Here is a 26,490-nt window from a genome sequence, read left to right as displayed (position 1 = left end):
TCGAATAAGTTAAACTCAAAACTTTCATTTTTTTTTCACAGGTTTAATATTTTTACATTAAAAACGTCTAGTGACATACTTGCTACCTTCATTGAGGTATTTTCATTCAAAAATTCAATTATTACTCATTAAAACACTTTTCGCGACTTTTTAGGTAGCACAAATAAGTTAAATTCAAAACCCTTTAAAACACTTTTCGGGGCGTCAAAAGGAACTCGAATAAGTTTAACTCAAAATTCTCATTTATTTCAAAGATTCAATCTTTATGCATCAAAAAGGTCTAGTGACACAATAGGTACCTTTATTGAGGTATTTTCTTTCAAAGATTCAATCTTTATACATTAAAGAGGTCTAGTGACATAATAGGTACCTTTATTGAGGTATTTTCGTTTAAAGATTTAATCTATACTCATTAAAACACTCTTCATGACTTCATAGGTAACTTGAATAAGTTTTACTCAACACTCTCATTTTCTTTCAAAGATTCAATCTCTATACATTAAAAAGGCCTAGTGACATAATACGGACCTTTATTGAGATATTTTCATTCAAAGATTCAATCTTTATACGTTAAAAAGGTCTAGTGACATAATAGGTACCTTTATTAAGGTATTTGGATTTAATCTATACTCCTTAAAACACTCTTCGCGACTTCATAGGTAACTCGAATAAGTTTAACTCCACACCCTCGTTTTCTTTCAAAGATTCAATCTTTATACATTAAAAAGGTCTAGTGACATAATAGGTACCTTTATTGAGGTAATTTCAATCAAAGATTCAATCCTCAGTCGTTAAAACACTCTTTACGGCTTCATAGGTAACTCGAATAAATTTAACTCCAAACTGTAAATTTCTTTCAAAGATTCTAAGGAAACTCGAACAAGTTAAACTCAATACTCTCATTTTCTTTCAAACATTCAATCTTTATACATTACCCTTATTGAGGTATTTTCATTCTAAAATTCAATTTATAGTCATTAAAACACTCTTCACGACTTCATAGGTAACTTGAATAAGTTAAACGCAAAACTCTCTTTCAAAGATTCAATCTTTTTACATTAAAAAGGTCTAGTGACATACTTGGTACCTTCATCGAATTATTTTCACTCAAAGATTCAGTTTTTACTCTTTAAAACACTCTTCAGGACGTCAAAAGGAACTAGAATAAGTTTAACTCAAAACTCTCGTTTTCTTTCGAAAATTCAATTTTCATACATTAAAAAGGTCTAGTGACATAATAGGTACCTTTATTGAGTTATTTTCATCCAAAGATTTAATTTTTATACATTAAAAAGGTCTAGTGATATAATAGGTACCTTTATTAAGGTATTTTCATTGAAAGATTTAATCTATATTCATTAAAATACTCTTCGCGACTTCATAATTACTCGAATAAGTTTAACTCAACACTCTCGTTTTTTTTCAATGATTCAATCTTTATACATGAAAAAGGTTTAGTGACATAATAGGTACCTTTATTTAGGTATTTTCATTCAAAGATTCAATCTTAAGTCATTAAAACACTCTTCATGACTTCATAGGTAACTCGAATAAGTTTAACTCAAAACTCTAAATTTCTTTCAAAGATTCAATCTTTATACATTAAAAAGGTCTAGTGATATACTACGTACCTTCATTGAGGTATTTTCATTCAAAGATTCAATCTTTACTCATTTTAAAATACTTCGGCACGTCAAAAGGAACTCAAAGAAGTTTAACTCAAAACTCTCATTTTCTTTCAAAGATTCAATCTTTATACATTAAAATGGTTTAGTGACATAATAGGAACCTTAGTTGAGGTATATTCATTCAAAGATTCAATTTTTACTTATTAAAACACTATTCGCGACTTCTTAGGCAACTCGAATAAGTTTAACTCAACACTCTAATTTTCTTTCAAAAATAAAATCTTTATACATTGACAAGGTCTAGTAACCAAATAGGTACCTTTATTGAGGTATTTTCATTCAAAGATTTAATCTGCACTCATTAAGACACTCTTCGGGACGTCAAAGGGAACTCGAATAAGTTTAACTCAAAACTCTCATTTTCTTTTAAAGATTCAATCTTTATACGTTAAAAAGGTCTAGTCACATAATAGATATCTTTATTGAGGTATTTTCATTCAAAGATTCAATCTTTAGTCGTTAAAACACTCTTCGCGACTTCATTGGTAACTCAAATAAGTTAAACTCAAAACTCTCAATTTCTTTCAAAGATTCAATCGTTTTACATTAAAAAGGTCTAGTGTCATACTAGGTACTTTGATTGAGGTATTTTCATTCAAAGATTCAATCTTTACTCAATAAACATTCTTCGGGATGTTAAGGGTAACTCGAATAAGTTTAACTCAAAACTCTCATTTTCTTTCAAAGATTCAATCTTTACTCAATAAAACATTATTCGGGACGTCAAAGGGAACTCGAATAAGTTTAATTCAAAACTTTTATTTTCTTTCAAAGATTCAATCTTGATACATTAAAACGGTCGAGTAACAAAATAGGTACCTTTATGGAGGTATTTTCATTCAAAGTTTCAATCTTTACTTATTAAGACACTCTTCGGGATATCAAAGGGAACTTTTATAAGTTTAACTAAAAACTCTCATTTTCTCTCAAAGATTTAATGTTTATACATTAAAAATTTCTAGTCACATAATAAGTACCTTTATTTAGGTATTTTCAATCAAAGATTCAATCTTTAGTCGTTAAAACACTCTTAGCGAGATCATTGGGAACTCGAATAATTTATACTCAAAACAATCATTTTCTTTCAAAGATTTAATCATTTTACATTAAAAAGGTCTAGTGACATACTAGGCACCTTGATTGAGGTATATCCATTCAAAGATTCAATCTTTACTCAATAAAACATTCTTCGGGACGTTAAAAGGAACTCGAATAAGATTAACTCAAAACTCTCATTTTCTTTCAAATATTCAATCTTTATAAAGTAAAAAGGTCTAGTGACATACTAGGTACCTTGATTGAGGTATTTTCATTCAAAGATTCAATCTTTACTCAATAAAACATTCTTTAGGACGTCAAAGGGAACTCGAATAAGTTTAACTCAAAACCCTCATTTTCATTCAAAGATTCAATCTTTACTCAATAAAACATTATTCGGGATTTCAAAGGGAACTCAAATAAGTTTAGCATAAAACTCTCATGTTCTTCAAAGATTAAACCTTTATACATTAAAAAGGTCTAGTGACTTAATAGGAACTTTTATTGAGGTTTTTTCAATCAAAGATTCAATTTTTACTCATTAAAACACTATTCACGACTTCTTAAGCAACTAGAATAATTTTAACTCAACACTCTAATTTTCTTTCAAAGATTCAATCTTTATAGATTAAAAAGGTCTAGTAAAAAAATTGGTACCTTTATTGCGGTATTTTCATTCAAATATTCAATCTTTACTTATTAAGACACTCTTCGGGACGTCAAAGGGAATTCGAATAAGTTTAACTCAAAACTCCCATTTTCTATCAAACATTCAATGTTTATACATTAAAAAGGTCTAGTCACGTATTGGTACCTTTATTGAAGTATTTTCATTCAACGATTCAATCTTTAGTCATTAAAATACTCGTCGCGACTTCATTGGGAACTCGAATAAGTTAATCTAAAAACTCACATTTTCTTTCAAATATTGAATCGTTTTACCTTAAAAAGGTCTAGTGACATACTAGGTACCTTGATTGAGGTATTTTCAATCAAAGATTCAATCTTTACTCAATAAAACATTCTTCGGGACGTTAAAGAGAACTCGAATAAGTTTAACTCAAAACTCTCATTTTCTTTCAAAGATTCAATCTTTATACACTAAAAAGGTCTAATGACATATTAGGTACCTTGATTGAGGTATTTTCATACAAAGATTCAATTTTTACTCAATAAAACACAATTCGCGACTTCTTCGGCAACTCGAATAAGTTTATCTCAACACTCTAATTTTCTTTCGAAGATTCAATCTTTATACATTAAAAAGGTCTAGTAACAAAATAGATACCTTTATTGAGGTATTTTCATTAAAAGATTCAATCTTTACACATTAAGACACTCTTCGGGACGTCAAAGGGAACTCGAATAAGTTTAACTAAAAACTCTTATTTTCTTTTAAAGATTCAATCTTTATACATTAAAAAGGTTTAGTCACATAATAGGTACCTTTTTACGGTATTTACATTCAAAGATTCAATCTTTAGTCATTAAAACACTCTTCACGACTCCATGGGTAACTCAAATAAGTTAAATTCAAAAATCTCATTTTGTTTCAAAGATTCAATCTTTTAACATTAAAAAGGGCTAGTGACATACTAGGTACCTTGATTGTGGTATTTTCATTCAAAGATTCAGACTTTACTCTTTAAAACACTCTTCGGGACGTCAAAGGGAACACAAATAAGTTTAACTCAAAACTCTAATTTTCGTTAAAAGATTCAATCTTTATATGTTAAAAAGGTCTAGTGAAAAAAAAGGTTCCTTTATTGAGATATTTCATTCAAATATTCAATCTTTACTCAATAAAACACTCTTCGCGACTTCATAGATAACTCGAATAAGTTCAAAACTCTCGTTTATTGAGGTATTTTAATTTAGAGATTCAATCTTTACTCCATAAAACACTCCTCGGGATGTCAAAGGGAACTCGAATAAGTTTAATTTAAAACTCTCATTTTCTTTCAAAGATTCAATCTTTATACATTAAAAAGGTCTAGTTACATAATATGTACCTTTATTGAGGTATTTTCATTCAAAAAATTCAATCTTTAGTCGTTAAAAGACTCTTCGTGACTTCATAGGTAACTCGAATAAGTTAAACTCAAAACACTCATTTGTATTAAAGATTCAATCTTTTTACATTAACAAGGTATAGTGACATACTTGGTATCTTGATCGATGTATTTTCAGTTAAACATTCAATCTTTACTCCTTAAAACACTCTTCACGACTTCATAGGTAACTCGAATTGTTTAAACTCAAAACTCTCATTTTTTTTCAAAGATTCAATCTTTATACATTAAAAAGGCCTAGTGACATAAAGGTAGCAAAATTGAGGTATTTTCATTCAAAGATTCAATCTTTATTCTTTAAAACACTCTTCGCGACTTCATAGGTAGCTCGAATAAGTTTGACTCAAAGATTCAATTTTTAAACCCTAAAAATGGTCTAATGACATAATAGGTACCTTTTTTGAGGTATTTGCATTCAAAGATTCAATATTTACTCATTAAAATACTATTCGAGACGTTAAATGAACTCGAATAAGTTAAACTCAAAACTCTCATTTTCTTTCAAAGATTAAATCTTTTTACATTAAAAAGGTCAAGTGACATAATAGGTACATTTATTGAGATATTTTCATTCTAAAATTCAATCTTTAGTCATTAAAACACTATTCACGACTTCATAAGTAACTCGAATAAGTTAAACTCAAAACTCTCATTTTCTTTCAAAGGTTTAATATTTTTACATTAAAAAGGTCTAGTGACATACTTGGTACCTTTATTGAGGTATTTTCATTCAAAAATTCAACCATTACTCATTAAAACACTCTTTGTGACTTTTTAGGTAACACAAATAAGTTAAATTCAAAACTCTTTAAAACACTCTACGGGGCGTCAAAAGGAACTCGAATAAGTTTAACCCAAATTCTCATTTTCTTTCAAAGATTCAATCTTTATACATCAAAAAGGTCTAGTTGCATATTAGGTACCTTTATTGAGGTATTTTCATTCAAAGATTCAATCTTTATACAGTAAAGAGGTCTAGTGACATAATAGGTACCTTTATTGAGGTATTTTCATTTAAAGATTTTATCTATACTCATTAAAACACTCTTTGCGACTTCATACGTAACTTGAATAAGTTTTACTCAACACTCTCATTTTCTTTCAAAGATTCAATCTTTATACATTAAAAATGTCTAGTGACATAATAGGGAGTTTTATTGAGATATTTTCATTCAAAGATTCAATCTTTATAAATTAAAAAGGTCTAGTGACATAATATATACCTTTATTTAGGTATTTTCAATTAAAGATTTAATATATACTCATTAAAACACTCTTCGCGACTTCATAGGTAACTCGAATAAGTTTAACTCCACAGCCTCATTTTCTTTCAAAGATTCAATCTTTATACATTAAAAAGGTTTAGTGACATAATAGGTACCTTTATTGAGGTATTTTCATTCAATGATTCAATCTTAAGTCGTTAAAATACTCTTCACGACTTCATATGTAAGTCGAATAAGTTTAACTCAAAACTCTAAATTTCTTTCAAGGATTCAATCTTTACACATTAAAAATGTCTAATGATATACTACGTACCTTGATTGAGGTATTTTCATTCAATGATTCAATCTTTACTCATTAAAACATGCTTCGGGATGTCAAAGGAAACTCGAATAAGTTTATCAAAAACTCACTTTTTCTTTCAAAGATTCAATCTTTATATATTAAAAATGTCGAGTGACATAATAGGAACCTTGACTGAGGTATATTCATTCAAAGATTCAATTTTTACTCATTAAAACACTATTCACGACTTCTTAGGCAACTCGAATAATTTTAACTGAACACTCTAATTTTCTTTCAAAGATTTAATTTTTATACATTAAAATGGTCTAGTAACAAATTAAGTGCCTTTATTGAGGCATTTTCGTTCAAAGATTTATTCTATATTCATTAAGACACTCTTCGGGACGCCAAAGGGAACTTGAATATGTTTAATTCTAAACTCTCATTTTCTTTCAAAGATTCAATCTTTATACATTAAAAAGGTCTAGTCACATAATAGGTACCTTTATTGTGTTATTTTTCATTCAAAGATTCAATCTTTAGTCGTTACACTACTCTTCGCGACTTCATTGGGAACTCGAATAAGTCAAATTTAAAACTCTCATTTTCTTTCAAAGATTCAGTCATTTTACATTACGAAGGTCTAGTCACATAATAGGTACCTTTATTGAGGTATTTTCATTCAAAAAATTCAATCTTTAGTCGTTAAAATACTCTTCGTGACTTCATAGGTAACTCGAATATGTTAAACTCAAAACTCTCATTTTCTATCAAAGATTCAATCTTTTTACAATAAAAAGGTCTAGTGACATACTAGGTACCTTGATTGATGTATTTTCAGTCAACCATTCAATCTTTACTCCTTAAAACACTCTTCGCGACTTCATAGGTAACTCGAATAGTTTAAACTCAAAACTCTCATTTTCTTTCAAAGATTCAATCTTTATACATTAAAATGGCCTAGTGACATAAAAGGTAGCATAATTGAGGTATTTTCATTCAAAGATTCAATCTTTATTCTTTAAAACACTCTTCGCGACTTCATAGGTAACTCGAATAAGTTTAACTCAAAACTCTCGTTTTCTTTCAAAGATTCAATTTTTAAACCCTAAAAAGGTCTAATGACATAATAGGTACCTTTTTTGAGGTATTTACATTCAAAGATTCAATCTTTACTCATTAAAATACTATTCGGGACGTTAAAGGAAAGTCTAATACGTTAAACTCAAAACTCTCATTTTTTTTCAAAGATTGGTAACTTTAATCATTAAAATACTATTCGAGACGTTAAAGAAAACTCGAATCAGTTAAACTCAAAACTCTCATTTTTAAAGATTCAATCTTTGTACATTAAAAAGGTTTAGTGATATAATAGGTACTTTTATTGAGGTATTTTCATTTGAAGATTCAGTATTTAGTCATTAAAACACTCTTCATGACTTCATAGGTAACTCAAATAAGTTAAACTCAAAACTCTCATTTTCTTTCAAAGATTCAATCTTTTTACATTAAAAAGGTCAAGTGACATAATAGGTACATTTATAGAGATATTTTCATTCTAAAATTCAATCTTTAGTCATTAAAACATTATTCACGACTTCATAGGTAACTCGAATAAGTTAAACTCAAAACTATCATTTTCTTTCAAAGGTTTAATCTTTTTACACTAAAAAGGTTTAGTGACATACTTGGTACCTTCATTGGGGTATTTTGATTCAAAAATTCAATCATTACTCATTAAAACACTGTTCACGACTTTTTAGGTAACACAAATAAGTTAAATTCAAAACTCTTTAAAACACCCTTCGGGGCGTCAAAAGGAACTCGAATAAGTTTAACTCAAAATTCTCGTTTTCTTTGAAAGATTCAATCTTTACGCATCAAAAAGGTATAGTGACATAATAGGTACCTTTATTGAGGTATTTTTATTCAAAGATTCAATCTTTATACATTAAACAGATCTAGTGACATTATTCATACCTTTAATGAGGTATTTTCATTCAAAGATTTAATCTATACTCATTAAAATACTCTTCGCAACTTCATACATAACTTGAATAAGTTTTACTAAACACTCTCATTTTCTTTCAAAGATTCAATCTTTATACATTAAAAAGGTCTAGTGACATAATAGGGACCTTTATTGAGATATTTTCATTCAAAGATTAAATCTTTATACATGAAAAAGGTCTATTGACATAATAGGTACCTTTATTAAGGTATTTTCAATTAAAGATTTAATCTATACTCATTAAAACATTCTTCGCGACTTCATAGGTAACTCGAATAAGTTTAACTCCATAGCCTCGTTTTCTTTCAAAGATTTAATCTTTATATATTAAAAAGGTCTAGTGACATAATAGGTATATTTATTGAGGTATTTTCAATCAAAGATTCAATCTTAAGTCGTTAAAACACTTTTCACGACTTCATAGGTAACTCGAATAAGTTTAACTCAAAACTGTAAATTTCTTTCAAAGATTCAAAGGAAACTCGAATAAGTTAAACTCAATACTCTCATTTTCTTTCAATCTTTCAATCTTTATACATTACACTTATAGAGGTATTTTCATTCTAAAATTCAATCTGTAGTCATTAAAACACTATTCACGACTTCACAGGTAACTTGAATAAGTTAAACGCAAAACTCTCATTTTTTTTCAAAGATTCAATCTTTTTACATTAAAAAGGTCTAATGACATACTTGGTACCTTCATCGAGGAATTTTCATTCAAAGATTCAGTTTTTACTCTTTAAAACACTCTTTGGGACGTTAAAATGAACTCAAATAAGTTATATCAAAACTCTCGTTTTCGTTCAAACATTCAATACATTAAAAAGGTCTAGTGACATAATAGGTACCTTTATTGAGTTATTTTCATTCAAAGATTCAATTTTTATACATGAAAAAGGTCTAGTGATATAATAGGTACCCTTATTAAGGTATTTTCATTTAAAGATTTAATCTATACTCATTAAAACATTCTTCGCGACTTCATCGTTACTCGAATAAGTTTAACTCAACACTCTCGTTTTGTTTCAAAGATTCAATCTTTATACATTAAAAAGGTTTAGTGACATAATAGGTACCTTTATTTAGGTATTTTCATTCAAAAATTCAATCTTAAGTCATTAAAACACTCTTCACGACTTCATAGGTGACTCGAATAAATTTAACTCAAAACTCTACATTTCTTTGAAAGATTCAATCTTTATACAATAAAAAGGTCTAGTGATATACTACGTACCTTCATTGAGGTATTTTCATTCAAAGATTCAATCTTTACTCATTTTAACATACTTCGGCACGTCAAAGGGAACTCGAAGAAGTTTAACTCAAAACTCTCATTTTCTTTCAAAAATTCAATCTTTATACATTAAAATGGTCTAGTGACATAATAGGAACCTTAATTGAGGTATATTCATTCAAAGATTAAATTTTTACTCATTAAAACACTATTCGCGACTTCTTAGGTAACTCGAATAAGTTTTACTCAACACTCTAATTTTCTTTCAAAGATTCAATCTTCATACATTGAAAAGGTCTAGCAACCAAATAGGTACCTTTATTGAGGTATTTTCATTCAAAGATTCCAATATTCCATCTTGATACATTAAAAAGGTCTAGTCACAAAATAGGTATCTTTATTGAGGTATTTTCATTCAAAAATTCAATCTTTAGTCGTTAAAACACTCTTCGCTACTTCATTGGGAACTCAAATAAGTTAAACTCAAAACTCTCATTTTCTTTCAAAGATTCAATCGTTTTACATTAAAAAGGTCCAGTGTCATACTAGGTACTTTGATTGAGGTATTTTCATTCAAAGATTCTATCTTTACTCAATAAAAATTCTTCGGGATGTCAAAGGGAACTCGAATAAGTTTAACTCAAAACTCTCATTTTCTTTCAAAGATTCAATCTTTACTCAATAAAACATTCTTCGGAACGTCAAAAGGAACTCGAATAAGTTTAACTCAAAACTCTGATTTTCTTTCAAAGATTCAATCTTGATACATTAAAACGGTCTAGTAATAAAATAGGTATCTTTATGGAGGTATTTTCTTTCAAAGATTCAATCTTTACTTATTAAGACACTCTTCGGGACATCAAAGGGAACTTGAATAAGTTCAACTAAAAACTCTCATTTTCTCTCAAAGATTCAACGTTTATACATTAAAAAGTTCTAGTCACATAATAGGTACCTTTATTGAGGTATTTTCATTCAAAGATTCAATCTTTAGTCGTTAAAACACTCTTAGCAACTTTATTGGGAACTCGATTAAGTTAAACTCAAAACAATCATTTTCTTTCTAAGATTTAATCATTTTACATTAAAAAGGTCTAGTGACATACTAGGCACCTTGATTGAGGTATATCTATTCAAAGATTCAATCTTTACTCAATAAAACATTCTTCGGGGATGTTAAAGGGAACTCGAATAAGTTTAACTCAAAACGCTCATTTTCTTTCAAATATTCAATCTTTATAAAGTAAAAAGGTCTATTGACATACTAGGTACCTTGATTGAGGTATTTTCATTCAAAGATTCAATCTTGATTGAGGTACCTATTCGCGACGTCTTAGGTGACTCGAATAAGTTTAACTCAAACCTCTCATTTTCTTTCAAAGATTGAATCTTTATACATTAAAAAGGTCTAGTGACATAATAGGTACCTTTATTAAGGTGTTTTTATTCAACGATTCAATCTTTACTCATTAAAACATACTTCGGGATGTCAAAGGGAACTCATTTAAATCAAAACTCTCATTTTCTTTCAAAGATTTAATACTTATACATAAAAAAGATCTAGTCACATCATAGGTACCTGTATTGCGGTATTTTCATTCAAAGATTTAATTTTTAGTCATTAAAACACTCTTCGCGACAACATATTCAATTCGAATAAGTTAAACTCCAAACTCTCATTTTCTTTCAGAGATTCAATCTTTTTACAATAAAAAGGTCTAATGACATAAAAGGTACCATAATTGATGTATTTTCATTCAAAGATTCAATCTTTAATCATTAAAACACTCTTCGCGACTTCATAGGTAACTTTAATAAGTTTAACTCAAAACTCTCGTTTTCTTTCAAAGATTCAATCTTTATACATTAAAAACGTCTTGTTACATAATAGGTACCTTTATTGAGATATTTTCATTCAAAGATTCAATCTTTAGCCATTAGAACACTCTTCACGACTTCAAAGGTAACTCGAATAATTTAAGCTCAAAACTCTCATTTTCTTTCAAGGATTCAATCTTTTTACATTAGAAAAGTCTTGTGACATACTAGGTACCTTGATTGAGGTATTTTCATTCAAAGATTCAGTCTTTACTCATTAAAACATTATTCAGGATCTGAAAGGGAACACTAAAAAGGTCCAGTGATCTAAAAGGTATCATAATTGTGGTATTTTCATTCAAAGATTCAATCTTTACTCATTAAAACACTCTTCGCGACTTCATAGGTAACATGAATATGTTTAACTCAAAACTCTTTTTTTCTTTCAAAGAATCAATCTTTATACATTAAAAAGATCTAGTGACATCAGAGGTACCTTTATTTAGGTATTTTCATCCAAAGATTAAATATTTACTCATTAAAAAACTATTCGGGACATTAAAGGGAACTTGAATAAGTAAAATTCAAAACTCCTATTTTCTTTCAAAGATTCAATCTTTATACACTAAAAAGGTCTAGTGACATAATAGGTACCTTTATTGAGGTATTTTCATTCAAAGATTCTATCTCTACTCTTTAAAACATCTTCGGGACGTCAAAAGAAACTCGATTAAGTTTAACTCAAAACTCTCGTTTTCTTTCTAAGATTCAATCTTTATACATTAAAAATGTCTAGTCACATAAAAGGTACCATAATTAAGATATTTTCATTTAAAGATACAATCTTTAAACATTAAAAACGTCTAGTGACATTATAGGTACCATAATTGAGATATTTTCATTTAAAGATTCAATCTTTACTCATTAAAATACTCTACGGGACGTCAAAGGGAACTCGAAAAAGTTAAACTCAAAACTCTCACTTTCTTTCAAAGATTCAACCTTTATACATTAAAAAAGGGTCTAGTGACATAATAGGTACCTTTATTAAGGTATTTCCATTCTAAGATTCAATCTTTAGTTATTAAAACACTCTTTACGACATTATAGGTAACTCGAATATGTTAAACTCAAAACTGCCATTTTCTTTCAAAGATTTAATCTTTTTACATTAAAAAGGTCTGCTGACATTCTAGGTACCTTGATTGAGGTATTTTCATTCAAAGATTCAGTCTTTACTCATTAAAACACTTTTCGGGCCGTCAAAGGGAATTCAAATAAGTTTAACTGAAACCTCTCATTTTCTTTCAAAGATTCAATCTTTATACATTAAAAAGATCTAGTGATATAATAGGTTCCTTTTTTGAGGTATTTTCATTCAAAAATTCAATTTTTACTCATTAAAATATAATTCGCGACTTCTTAGATGACTCGAATAAGTTTATTTCAAAACTCTCATTTTCTTTCAAAGAATCAATCTTTATACATTAAAAAGTTCTAGTGACATAAAAGGCACCTTTATTGGAGTATTTTCATTTAAAGATTCTATCCATACTCATTAAAACACTCTTCACTACATTTTAGGTAACAAGAATAATTTTAAATTAAAACTCCAGTTTTCTTTCAAAGATTCAATCTTTATACATTAAAAAGATTTCGTGAGGAAAAATGTACCTTTATTGAGGTATTTTCATTCAAAGATTCAATCTTTACTTATTAAAATACTCTTCGCGACTTCATAGGTAACTCGAATAGTTTCAACTCAAAACTCTCATTTCCTTTCAAAGATTCAATCTTTATACATTAAAAAGGTCTAGTGAAATAAAAGGTACCATCATTGACGTATTTTCATTCAAAGATTCAATCTTTACTCTTTAAAACACTCTTCGTGGCTTCATAGGTAACTCGAATAAGTTTAACTCAAAACTCACGTTTTCTTTGAAAGATTCAATCTTTATACATTAAAAAAGTCTAGTGACATAACAGGTACCTTTTTTGATGTATTTACATTCAAATATTCAATTTTTACTCATTAAAACACTATTCGGGACGTTAAAGGAAACTTGAATAAGTTTAACTCAAAACTCTCGTTTTCTTTCAAAAATTCAATCTTTATATATTAAAAAGATCTAGTGAAATAATATGTACCTTTATTGAGGTATTTTCATTCAAAGATTCAATCTTTACTCTTTAAAACACTTTTGGGGACGTCAAAAGGAACTCGATTAAGATTAACTCAAAACTCTCACTTTCTTTTTAAGATTCAATATTTATACATTAAAAATTCCAAGTGATATAAAAGGTACCATAATTGAGGTACTTTCACTCAAAGATTCAATATTTACTCTTTAAAACACTCATTTTGTTTGAAAGATTCAATATTTTTACATTAAAAAAAGTTCTAATGACATAATTGGTACCTTTATTGAGGTATTTTCATTCTAAGATTCAATCTTTAGTAATTAATATACTCTTCACGACCTTATAGGTAACTCGAATATGTTAAACTCAAAACTGCCTTTTTCTTTTAACGATTTAATCTTTTTACAATAAAAAAGGTCTAGTGACATACTAGGTACCTTGATTGAGATATTTTCATTCAAAGATTCAGTCTTTACTCATTAAAACACTCTTCAGTACATCAAAGGGAACTCAAATAAGTTTAACTCAAAACTCTCATTTTGTTTCATATATTCAATCTTTATACATAAAAAAGGTCTAGTGACATAATAGGTTCCTTTATTGAGGTATTTTCATTCAAAGATTCAAATTTTACTCATTGAAACACTATTCGCAACTTCTGAGGTAACTCGAATAAGTTTATCTCATAACTCTTATTTTTATTCAAAGAATCCATCATTATACATCAAAATGGTCTAGTGACATAAAAGGCACCTTCATTTGGGTATTTTCATTCAAAGATTCAATCTATACACATTAAAACACTCTTCACGACATCATAGGTAACACGAATAATTTGAAATTAAAACTCTTGTTTTCTATCCAAGATTCAATCTTCATACATTAAAAAGGTTTAGTGACAAAAATTGTACCTTTATTGAGGTATTTTCATTCAAAGATTCAATCTTTGCTCATTAAAACACCCATCGCGACTTCATAGGTAACTCGAATAGTTTAAACTCGAAACTCTCATTTTCTTTCAAAGATTCAATCTTTATACAATAAAGAGGTCTAGTGACATAAAAGGTAACATAATTGAGGTATTTTCATTCAAAGATTTAATCTTTACTCTTTAAAACACTATTCGCGACTTCATAGGTAACTCAAATAAATTTAAATCAAAACCCTCGTTTTCTTTCAAAGATTCAATCTTTATGCATTAAAAAGGTCTAGTGACATAATAGGTACCTTTTTTGAGGTATTTACATCCAAGGATTCAATCTTTGCTCAATAAAACACAATTCGGGACGTTAAAGAAAACTAGAATAAGTTCAACTCAAAACTCTCATTTTCTTTCAAAGATTCAATCTTTTATACATTAAAATGGTCTAGTGACATAGTAGGTACCGTTATTCTGGTATTTTCATTCGAAGATTCAATTTTTACTCATTAAAACACTATTCGCGACTTCTTATGTAATACGAATAAGTTTAACTCAAAACTCTCATTTTCTTTCAAAGATTCAATCTTTATACATTAAAATGATTTAGTGACATAATAGGTACCTTTATTGAGTTATTTTCATTCAAAGATTCAATCATGACTCATGATAGGTACCTTTATACCTTTATTGACTCATTTAGTGACATAATACGCTTCGCGACTTCATAGGTAACTCAAATAAGTTAATGTCAAAACTCTCATTTTCTTTTAAAGCTTGACTCTTTATACATTAAAAAGATCTAGCAACATAATAGGTACCTTTATTGAGCTATTTTCATTCAAAGATTCAATCTTACTCATTAAAACACTCATCGGGACATCAAAGGGTACTCGAATAAGTTTAACTCAAAACTCTCATTTTCTTTCAAACATTCAATCTTTATACATAAGAAATGTCTAGCGACATAATATGTACCTTTATTGAGGTATTTTTATTCAAAGATTCACTCTTTACTCATTAAAACACTCTTCAGGGCATCAAAGCGAACTTGAATAAGTTTAACTCAAAACTCTCATTTTGTTTCAGACATTCAATCTTTATACATTAAAAAGGTCTGGTGACATAATAGGTACCTTTATTGAGGTATTTTCTTTAAAAGTTTCGATATTTACTTATTAAAACACTCTTCAAGATGTTAAAGCAAACTCGAATAAGTTTAACTCAAAACTCTCATTTTCTTTCAAATATTCAATCTTTATACATTAAAAAGGTCTAGTGACATATTAGGTACCTTTATTGAGGTATTTTGAATCAAAGATTCAATTTTTACTCATTAATACACTATTCATGACTTCTTAGGTAACTCGAATAAGTTTAACTCAAAACTCTCATTTTCTCTCAAAGATTGAATTTTTATACATTAAAATGGTCTAGTGACATAAAGGGTCTAGTATCAAAAACAAAGAAGTTGCTAACCCAGTTTACCAGGACAATGTTAGCATACAGACTGAAGAAGAAGACATCCCTCCTTTTCGCAGCACGCCTTTGCCTACCCAAACTGGTTCTCAAAACAAAGGTCTGCAAAACCCTCCTCTAAACGAAGATCAGCGTGATTCTCCTCCTCCAACCCCAAACGATTTTCATTAAAGGTGCCATTATTTTGGTATTTTCATTCAAAGATTCAATCATTACTCCTTAAAACACTCTTCACGACTTTTTAGGTAACAAAATATGTTTAACTCAAAACTCTCATTTTCTTGCAAAGATTCAATCTTTATACATTAAAAAGGTTTAGTGACATAATAGGAACCTTTATTGAGGTATTTTCATTCCAAGATTCAATCTTTACATATTAAAACACTCTTCTCGACTTCAAAGGTAACTCAAATTGGTTAGACTCAAAACTCTCAATTTCTTTACTGGATTCAGTATATTTACATTAAAAAGGTTTAGTGACATAGTAGGTACCCTGATTGAGGTATTTCTAATCAAAGATTCAGTCTTTATACATTAACAAGGTCTAATGACATAATAGGTACCTTTATTGAGATGTTTTCAATCAAAGATTAAATCTTTAATCATTAAAACACACTTATGGATGTCAAAGGGAAGTCGAATAAGTTTAACTTAAAACTCTCATTTTCTTTCAAAGATATAATTTTTATACATTAAAAAGATCTATTCACATAATAGGTACCTTTATTAAGGTATTTTCATTCAAAAATTCAATTTTTACTAAGGTATTTTCTTTCAAAGATTCAATCTTTATACATTAAAAAGGTCTAGTGAAATAATAGAAACCTTTATTGAGATATTTTCATTCAAAGATTCAATTTTTACTCACTAAAACACTATTCGTGACTTCTTAGGCAACTCGAATAAGTTTAACTCAACACTCTACTTTTCTTTCATAGATTCAATCTTTGTACATTAAAAAGGTCTAGTAACAATATAGGAACCTTCAGTAAGGTATTTTCATTAAAAGATTCAATCTTTACTCATTAAGACACTCTTCGGGATATCAGAGGGAACTCGAATAAGTTTAACTCAAAACTCCCAATTTCTTTCAAAGATTCAATCTTTATACATTAAAAAGGTATAGTCACATAATATGTACCTTTATTGAGGTATTTCTATTCAAATATTCAATCTTTAGTTGTTAAAATACTCTTCGCGACTTCATTGGGAATTTGAATAAGTTAAACTCAAAACTCTCTTTTTTTTTCAAAGATTTAATCGTTTTACATTAAAAAGGTCTAGTGACATACTAGGTACCTTGATTGAGGTATTTTGATTCAAAGATTCAATCTTTACTCAATAAAACATTCTTCGGGACGTGAAAGGGAACTCGAATAAATTTAACTCAAAACTCTCATTTTCTTTCAAAGATTCAATCTTTACTCGATAAAACATTCTTCGGGACGTCAAAGGGAACTCGAATAAGTTTAACCCAAAACTTTCATTTTCTTTCAAAAATTCAATCTTTATACATTAAAATGGTCTAGTAACAAAATAAGTACATTTATTGGGGTATTTTCATTCAAAGATTCAATCTTTACTTATGAAGACACTTTTCGGGATGTCAAAGGAAACTCGAATAAGTTTAACTCAAAACTCTAAATTTCTTTCAAAGATTCAATGTTTATACATTAAAAAGGTCTAGTCATATAATAGGTACATTTATTGAGGTATTTTCATTCAAAGATTCAATCTTTATTCGTTAAAAACTCTTCACGACTTTATTGAGAACTTAAAAAAGTTAAACTCAAAACTCTCATTTTCTTTCAAAGATTCAATCGTTTTACATTAAAAAGGTCTAGTGACATACTGGGTACCCTGATTGAGGTATTTTCATTCAAATATTCAATCTTTACTCAATAAAACATTCTTCGAGATGTCAAAGGGAACTCGAATAAGTTTAACTCAAACTCTAATTTTCTTTTAAAGATTCAATCTTTATACACTAAAAAGGTCTTATGACATACTAGGTATCTTGATTGAGGTATTTTCACTCAAAGATTCAATCTTTAATCAATAAAATATTCTTCGGGACGTCAAAGGGAACTCGAATAAGTTTAATTCAAAACTCTCATTTTCACTTAAAAATTCAATCTTTACTCAATAAAACATTCTTCGGGATGTCAAAGGGAACTCGAAAATGTTTAACTCAAAAATCTCTTTTTCATTCAAAGATTCTATCTTTACTCAATAAAACATTCTTCGGGACGTCAAAGCGAACTCGAATAAGTTTAACTCAAAAGTCTCATTTTCTTTCAAAGATTCAATCTTTATACACTAAAAAGGTCTTGTGACACACTAGGTATCTTGATTGAGGTATTTTCATTGAAAGATTCAATCTTTACTCAATAAAACATTCTTCGGGACGTCAAAGGGAACTCGAATAAGTTTAACTCAAAACTCTCATTTTCATTCAAAGATTCAATCTTTACACAATAAAACATTCTTCGGGACGTCAAAGAGAACTCGAATAAGTTTAACTCAAAACTCTCTTTTTGATTCAAAGATTCTATCTTTACTCAATAAAACATTCTTCGGGGCGTCAAAGCGAACTCGAATAAGTTTAACTCAAAACTCTCATTTTCATTCAAAGATTCAATCTTTACTCAATAAAACATTCTTCGGGACGTCAAAGGGAACTCAAATAAGTTTAACTCAAAATTCTAATTTTCTTTCAAAGATTCAATCTATATACGTTAAAAATGTCTAATGACATAATAGGAACCTTTATTGAGGAATTTTCATTCAAGGATTCAATTTTTACTCATTAAAACACTATTCGCGACTTCTTAAGTATCTCGAATAAGTTTAACTCAACACTCTAATTTTCATTCAAAGATTCAATCTTTATACATTAAAAAGGTCTAGTAACAAAATAGGTACATTTATTGAGGTATTTTCATTCAAAGATTCAATCTTTACTCATTAAGACACTCTTCGGGACGTCAAAGGGAACTCGAATAAGTTTAACTCAAAACTCTCATTTTCTGTCAATGGTTCAATGCTTATACATTAAAAGGGTCTAGTCACATAATAGGCACCTATATTGAGGTATATTCATTCAAAGATTCAATCTTTTTGTCGTTAAAACACTCTTCGCGACTTTATTGGGAATTCTAATAAGTTTAACTCAAAACTCTCATTTTCTTTCAAAGATTCAATCTTTATACACTAAAAAAGGTCTAGTGACATACTAGGTACCTTGATTGAGGTATTTTCATTCAAAGATTCAATTTTTACTCATTAAAACACTATTCACGACTTCTTAGTTAACTCGAATATGTTTAACTCAACACTCTAATTTTCTTTCAAAGATTCAATATTTATACATTAAAAAGGTCTAGTAACAAAATTAGTACCTCTATTAAGTTATTTTCATTCAAAGATTCAACTTTACTCATTAAGACACTCTTCGGGACGTCAAAGAGAACTCGACTAAGTTTAACTCAAAACTCTCATTTTGTTTCAAAGATTTAATCTTAATACATTAAAAAGGTTTAGTCACATAATAAGTACCTTTATTGAGGTATATTCATTCAAAGATTCTATCTTTACTCATTAAAACACTCTTCGTGACTTCTTAGGTAACTTGAATGACATCCCAGGATTCTTCTATCTTTTTACATTAAAAAGGTCTAATGACATAATAGGAACATTGATTGGAGTATTTTCATTCAAAGATTCAGCCTTTACTCATTGAAACACTCTTCGGGATGTCAAAGGGAACTGGAATAAGTTTAACTAAAAACTCTCATTTTTCTTCAAAGATTAAATCTTTATACATTAAAAAGTTCTTGTGACATAAAATGTACCTTTATTGAGGTATTTCCATTTCAATATTTAATCTATACTTATTAAAACACTCTTCATGACTTCATAGGCAACACGAATAATTTTAAATTAAAATTCTTATTTTTTTTCAAAGATTAAATCTTCATACATTAAAAAGGTTTAGTGACATAAAAGGTACTTTTATTGACGTATTTTCATTCAAAGATTCAATTTTTGCTCATTAAAACAATCTTCGCGACTTCATAGGTAACTTGAATAGTTTAAACTCAAAACCCTCATTTTCTTTCAAAGATTTAATCTTTATACATTAAAAAGGTCTAGTGACATAAAAGGTACCATAATTTAGATATTTTCATTCAAAGATTCAATCTTTACTCTATAAAACACTATTCGCTACTTTATTGGTAACTCGAATAAGTTTAACTCAAAACTCTCGTTTTCTTTCAAAGATTCAATCTTTATACATTAAAAAGGTCTAGTGACATACTAGGTACCTTTTCTGAGGTATTTACATTCAAAGATTCATTCTTTATTCATTAAAACACTCTTCAAGACTACACAGGTAACTCGAATAAATTAAACTCAAAACTCTCATTTTCTTTTAAAGGTTCAATCATTTTACATTAAAAAGGACTACTGACATACTAGGTACCCTGATTGAGGTACATTCGTTCAAAGATTCAGTCTTTACTCATTAAAACACTATTCAGGACGTCAAAGGGAACTCGAATAAGTTTAACTCAAAACTCATGTTTTTGCTAAAAGATTCAATCTTTATACATTAAAAAGGTCTAGTGGCATAAAAGGTTCCTTTATTGAGGTATTTTCATTCAAAGATTCAATCTCTATTCATTAAAATACTATTCGCGACGTCTTAGGTAACTCGAATAAGTTTAACTCAAACTCTCATTTTCTTTCAAAGATTCAATCTTTATACATTAAAATAGTCTAGTGACATAATAGGTACCATTATTGAGGTGTTTTCAATCAACGATTCAATCCTTACTCAATAAAATACACTTCGGGACGTCAAAGGGAAGTCGAATAAGTTTAACTCAAAACACTTATGTAAGACCCCGATACAAAATTAAGTTCATTAGCATGATTTTATTTTAATTAGACATGATTTATATATTATTATTTTTGTGGGGTAGCTGTTTTGTGAAGTTTTACTTTTTTTAAAGCTTACAAATTAAGCTTGTAGCAGCCAAGTTTTATATTGCATTGGATTACTGGATTGTGTTGAAGCTCTTAGAAATCACTTTATTATGTAGCTATATTGTATGTAATTGACAAAAAGTTTTAGCTATTAAAAGTAAGTATAGATTTTATTACTTTAATTGGATAAAATAAAGCCCTGTTGACTACTTGTAGCGTAATTGCATGAAGGTTGGGTATGCTGCCAGCACAACACACCCAACATACCTACACGTATGGATATGTATATAAATGAGATAGACTTAATTATAATGTTTATTTGGGAGGCTGTTTGTTTATTGTGCTAAACGATAATATAATATTTCCTTTAAACCTTCTAGAAGAAGTTGTTTCTTACAAACAATCGGTGGGTTTATCAATTAACTACAGAGTGTATAATAGAGGGAAGAAAAACAAAAGAAGAAATAACACTAAAAGAGGGGTTTTCAGTCGTTGAAGAAGAAACAGAAAAAAAAAATTAGAAAAGAGGGAAAGAAGACTAATAAGAGAAGGAGATTAAGGAAAATTTTCATGGAATTGCATTCAAGGTAGAGAAATTTATATCTTAATCTATATGGAAGTTTATTTTTAATTCTTCATAAGTTGAGCTATTTAGTTCTTTGTTAGTATATTTTATGCAATTTCATTGCTTCTTTCTGGATTGAGTAGTTTTCATAGATACAAGTTTGGCTAGGTTTGGTATGGATATGTATTGATGTTATCTATCTATATCTATAGATAGGGTATAATAAATTTTAGAGCTGGGTTTGTAAGTCTATTTGATGATAGTAATTTTAGTATACATATTAATATAATATAAGCATATTCAAGCTTCTCCAAGAGCTTATTTTAAGGAGGTGAGAGCACACACCTTCATATAGCATAGTAAGCTTACAGAAGTCTAAGCCGAACAAGAAAGAGAGAAAAGGAAGAAAAGAAAATAAGCTATTGTTGGGCTATTTGTATGGAAGTAGTGAGGTGAGGAAATTTGTATTTCTAATTCTATATAAGAAGTTTCGTATTTAAATTTCAGTTCAAGTAATTATTCTTGCATATATTTCATTTATTCTACTTTTAATATAGCTTCAATTGTGGTCTCACATAAATTAATATGACTGTAGTTTAACTCTAGTCCATTGGGTGAAATTTAATCTAAATATTATAATTAGAAATTTTGTCTAGAATTGCAGAATATTTGAGATTTATTATGGAGATGAAGAGTATTATTTATATCTCTTTAGAAATGAATATGGCATGGTTATAATATTGTTCAGGCAAGGAAATGGAACGAACTACCTCGACGGTACCGAAGGAAAAATAAATAATTGGAAAAGTAGCCAAGGTGAGTGTACTCACTGGAAGTTTATACCTGGATGTGTTTAATTGAAGTATTAAAGCTGTTTATGTGAATTAAAGATGAATATATATAATTTGAGTATATTATATAAGGTCCATACTCTGGCCTGGAAGGAGAGTAATATATTATATAAGGTCCACTACATGAAATAAGGTCTATACTCTGGCCAAGAAAGAGAGTACTATATTTACATATGGTCCATACCCTGGCCTAGAAGGAAAGTGCTATATTTTAATGCCTGTAATATATTAATGAAGTTTAATTGAAGTTATCAGATAATATTTGTTTATATTACTCTGAGGTAGTAGTGTTGCATTCACTGGGCTTTAAGCTCATTCCATCCATATTTATATTTTTTTTCAGGTATCAGGTTGGGTTGCTACTGCCAGGTCTAGAATCGTGAGTGGGAATGGGGAAAGGAACAATGAACTGTCTTTTGTTTAAGATATTAATATTGTAGTAGAATTTAATGGTGTAACTTGTCGTTAATGCTTTAGTTTGTCAGAATTTGCATAACAGGCTTATAGTTTGTTTTAAATTAAAATTGTTAAGCAGGTATTCTGATATATGATGATGTCATGTTGAATGAGGTTAATGCAGATGGTTAGATACATTCCAAATTGTTTAATTTCTTAAATAGTGTAAATTGGGTTGGGTTGTGTCAATTTTTGGTATCAAAGCCTAGGTTTTCTAGGTTCTGGAGGTCATAAGAGTCTAGACTGGCAGTGGCAGTAAGAAGTGTGTAATAGAGTCATTTATTTGACTTAATTTTATACTAACAGATATATGTGGTGATTATGTATCATATATATGTTGTTATATTTGAGATTCATTGCAGATAAAAAGAAATGGAAAGGGAAAGTGGTTATCATGGAACTGAGGGTGAAGCCACTTATGTTCCTATTGAGGCTGAAGTGGAACAACCTATTCAAGGTGGTATGAGAAGAGAACATGAGAACTTAACTGGTATGCAGAAAATGGAAAAGGCTATAATAGACTTGGCAGAACAAAACAAATAATTTATGGCAAGTCAAATGATGATACAAGAAAGGCTGGAAAGACAACAGAAAGGGAAGAAAGGCTCAGATTATGAGAGGTTTATCAGGTTAACACCCCCAGAATTTTTAAGTACTACCAAACCAGAAGAAGCAGAGGGGTGGGTAAGAAGAATGGAATCGATATTTGCAGTGATGAGTGCAGCAGAAGACCAGAAGGTAAACTTAGCTACATTTATGTTAAAAAATGAAGCTAGTTATTGGTGGGACACGACAAAACATTTATTGCTCATTCCAAGAGAGAAAGAGGTGATATTATGGAATCCATTTGTTAAAACTTTTTATGAGATATATTTTCCTCCAATTTACAGAAAAGAGAAGGAACGGGAGTTTATTCTCCGAAAACAAGATAGAATGTCTGTAGTTGATTATGAAGTTAAGTTTACAGCTTTATCTCGGTTTGCACCTAAGTTTGTACAGAATGAAGAAGATAAATGTACAAAATTTCAAGATGGTTTAGAGGTGGCTATTAAGTCCAGAGTTTCAGTGTTTGAGGAAACAGATTACAACAGACTTGTGAATAAAGCCATGATTGCCGAAAGGGATGTGAAAGAATTGCAAGAAAGAAGGGAACAATACAAAAGAAATAGATCTGAGCCGTCACAGTCAAGAGGAAGTGAAGGAATTTCAAGTCAGAAAAGTTAAAGGTCGCTGTATGGAAGGGGAAGGGGTGGTGAATCTCAAGGCCAGACATCAAGTATTGGAAGAGGTCAAGGGCTTTTCGAACAACAATCTGTACAACAAGGTAGTTTTGGAGGACGTGGTACTGGCAAGGGGTGTTTTCAGTGCGGAAGGGAAGGTCACCAGAAGAAGGATTGTCCTATCTTAAAAGCAGAAGAGTGCTATCATTGCCATCAGCCGGGTCATCGGAAAAGAGATTGTCCTATATTGATAGGAGTGACCTCAGTGGGCAGTGTTGCTGGTTCTGGTAGAGATTTTGCACAAGGGAACTCGTCAATAGGAGGTAAGGGTGCTACAAGTGGTTCGCAAGCCCAGGGAAGAGTGTTTGCTATGACACTTCAGGATGCTCAAGCAACACCAGAAGTGGTGACAGGTACACTTTCTATTTTGGATAGAAATGTTACTGTGCTTATTGATCCTGGCTCAACCCATTCATTTGTTGCATCATCTATTGCTATGCATTTGGGTAGACCACTTTCATCATTAGATAGTAAATTGTTTATTTCTACACCAATGGGAGAAGTGGTAGTGGTTGCAAATGAATACCGGGACTGTGTGTTACAATTGGGAGATAGACACTTAAAGGTAAATTTGATACCGTTGGGTATACCAGATTTTGATATCATTTTGGGTATGAATTGGCTGTCTGCGTATCATGCTTCAATAGACTATTTTCGGAAAGAAGTTGTATTTCAAATACCAGGGGAGCCAGAATTTAGATTTATAGGAGAAAGAAATGTTATTCCAAACTGTCTCATTTCAGCTATACAAACCAGGAAGTTGTTGAAGAAAGGGTGTTAGGGTTACTTGGCTTATGTGGTTGATACTGAAAATAAAGATATGACACTTGAAAATGTACCAGTGGTAAGGGAATTCACAGATGTGTTTCCAGAAGAATTACCAGGGTTGCCAGTGGACAGGGAGGTTGGTTTTACCATTGAGTTGGTACCAGGAACAACTCCAATTTCTATTGCCCCGTATCAAATGGCACCAACAGAATTGAAAGAGTTGAAGATATAGTTGTAAGATTTACTAGTTAAAGGCTTCATTCGACCTAGTATTTCACCGTGGGGTGCACCGGTGTTATTTGTTAAGAAGAAGGATGGTACTATGCGGTTGTGTATTGACTACAGACAGTTAAATAAAGTGACCATCAGAAACAAGTATCCATTGCCACGAATTGATGATCTGTTTGATCAGTTGCATGGGGCAAAGGTGTTTTCTAAGATTAATTTGAGGTCAGGATATCACTAGTTGAAGGTAAAGGATAGTGATATTTCGAAAACTGCTTTTTGAACTCGATATGGTCATTATGAGTTTTTGGTAATGCCTTTTGGGTTAACCAATGCTCCAGCGGTGTTTATGGATTTAATGAATCGAGTATTTCATTTGTATGTTGATTCTTTTGTTATTGTCTTCATTGATGATATTTTGATATATTCTCGGAGTGTGGATGAACATGAAAAGCATTTAAGAATTGTGTTACAGAGTTTACGGGAAAAACAACTCTTTGCTAAGTTCAGCAAATGTGAGTTTTAGCTTGATAAAGTTGTCTTTTTGGGGCATGTAGTATCTGGGGATGGTATTTATGTTGACCCACCAAAAGTGGAAGCAGTGGTGAAATGGAAAGGCCTACTAATGTGACAGAAGTCAGAAGTTTTCTAGGATTAGCAGGTTATTACCGGAGGTTCATCCAAGGGTTTTCTAGTATCGCATTGCCATTAACAAAGTTGACCCGGAAAGAAGTAAAGTTTGTGTGGGGTGAGGAATGCCAAAGAAGTTTTGAAGAATTGAAGAAAAAGTTAACGTCAGCCCCAGTGTTAACTATTCCGTGTGGTGGTGAAGGTTTTGTGATTTACACTGATGCTTCACATCAGGGTCTGGGATGTGTTTTGATGCAAAATGGCAAAGTAATTGGATATGCTTCTAGACAATTGAAGAATCATGAATTGAATTATCCTATACATGACTTGGAGTTAGCTGCTATTGTTTTTGCTTTAAAATTGTGGAGGCATTATCTGTATGGTGAAATTTGTGAAATAATATTTACAGATTATTTACAGATTTGTGAAATTTGTGAAATTTGTGAAATTTGAAGTATTTGTTTACACAGAAGGACTTAAATTTGAGACAGAGGCGTTGGATGGAGTTAATCAAAGATTATGACTGTAATATTCACCATCATCCTGGAAAAGCCAATGTAGTAGCAGATGCTTTGAGTAGGAAGTTTTCAGGGAGACTATCTTGTGTACAGTGTGCACGGGTGGCAAATATTATGGATTTGAGATTGATGGGAGTTGAATTGATAGTTACAAATGAAGGAGCATTCTTTGCACATATTATGGTGAGACCTTTGTTGCTGGATTGAATTAAAGAGTTACAGATTCATGATGTATTCCTGAATAAGAAAAGAAGAGAAGCTCAAGAAGGTATGCAAACTGAATTTACAGTTA

The 26,490-nt window shown here is 29.9% G+C and overlaps 1 protein-coding gene across 1 annotated transcript; it reads left to right on the top strand.

Annotated features, from left to right (window-relative positions):
- Window positions 1-23,149: 23,149 nt before the first annotated feature.
- On the top strand, window positions 23,150-24,001 carry LOC132270576 (uncharacterized). Its single transcript, XM_059771755.1, has 2 exons — window positions 23,150-23,267; window positions 23,349-24,001. The coding sequence occupies exons 1-2, from the start codon at window positions 23,150-23,152 to the stop codon at window positions 23,999-24,001; spliced, it is 771 nt and encodes a 256-aa protein (XP_059627738.1).
- Window positions 24,002-26,490: the final 2,489 nt, after the last annotated feature.

The sequence above is a fragment of the Cornus florida genome, unplaced genomic scaffold, assembly GCF_030987335.1.
Source record: "Cornus florida cultivar Cherokee Brave unplaced genomic scaffold, ASM3098733v1 CherokeeBrave_3.0.0_Hap2_Chr08, whole genome shotgun sequence".
NCBI classification, from domain to species: domain Eukaryota; kingdom Viridiplantae; phylum Streptophyta; class Magnoliopsida; order Cornales; family Cornaceae; genus Cornus; species Cornus florida.
The sequence above is the reverse complement of the archived record's forward strand: the minus strand, read 5'-3'. Positions and strand labels throughout refer to the sequence as shown.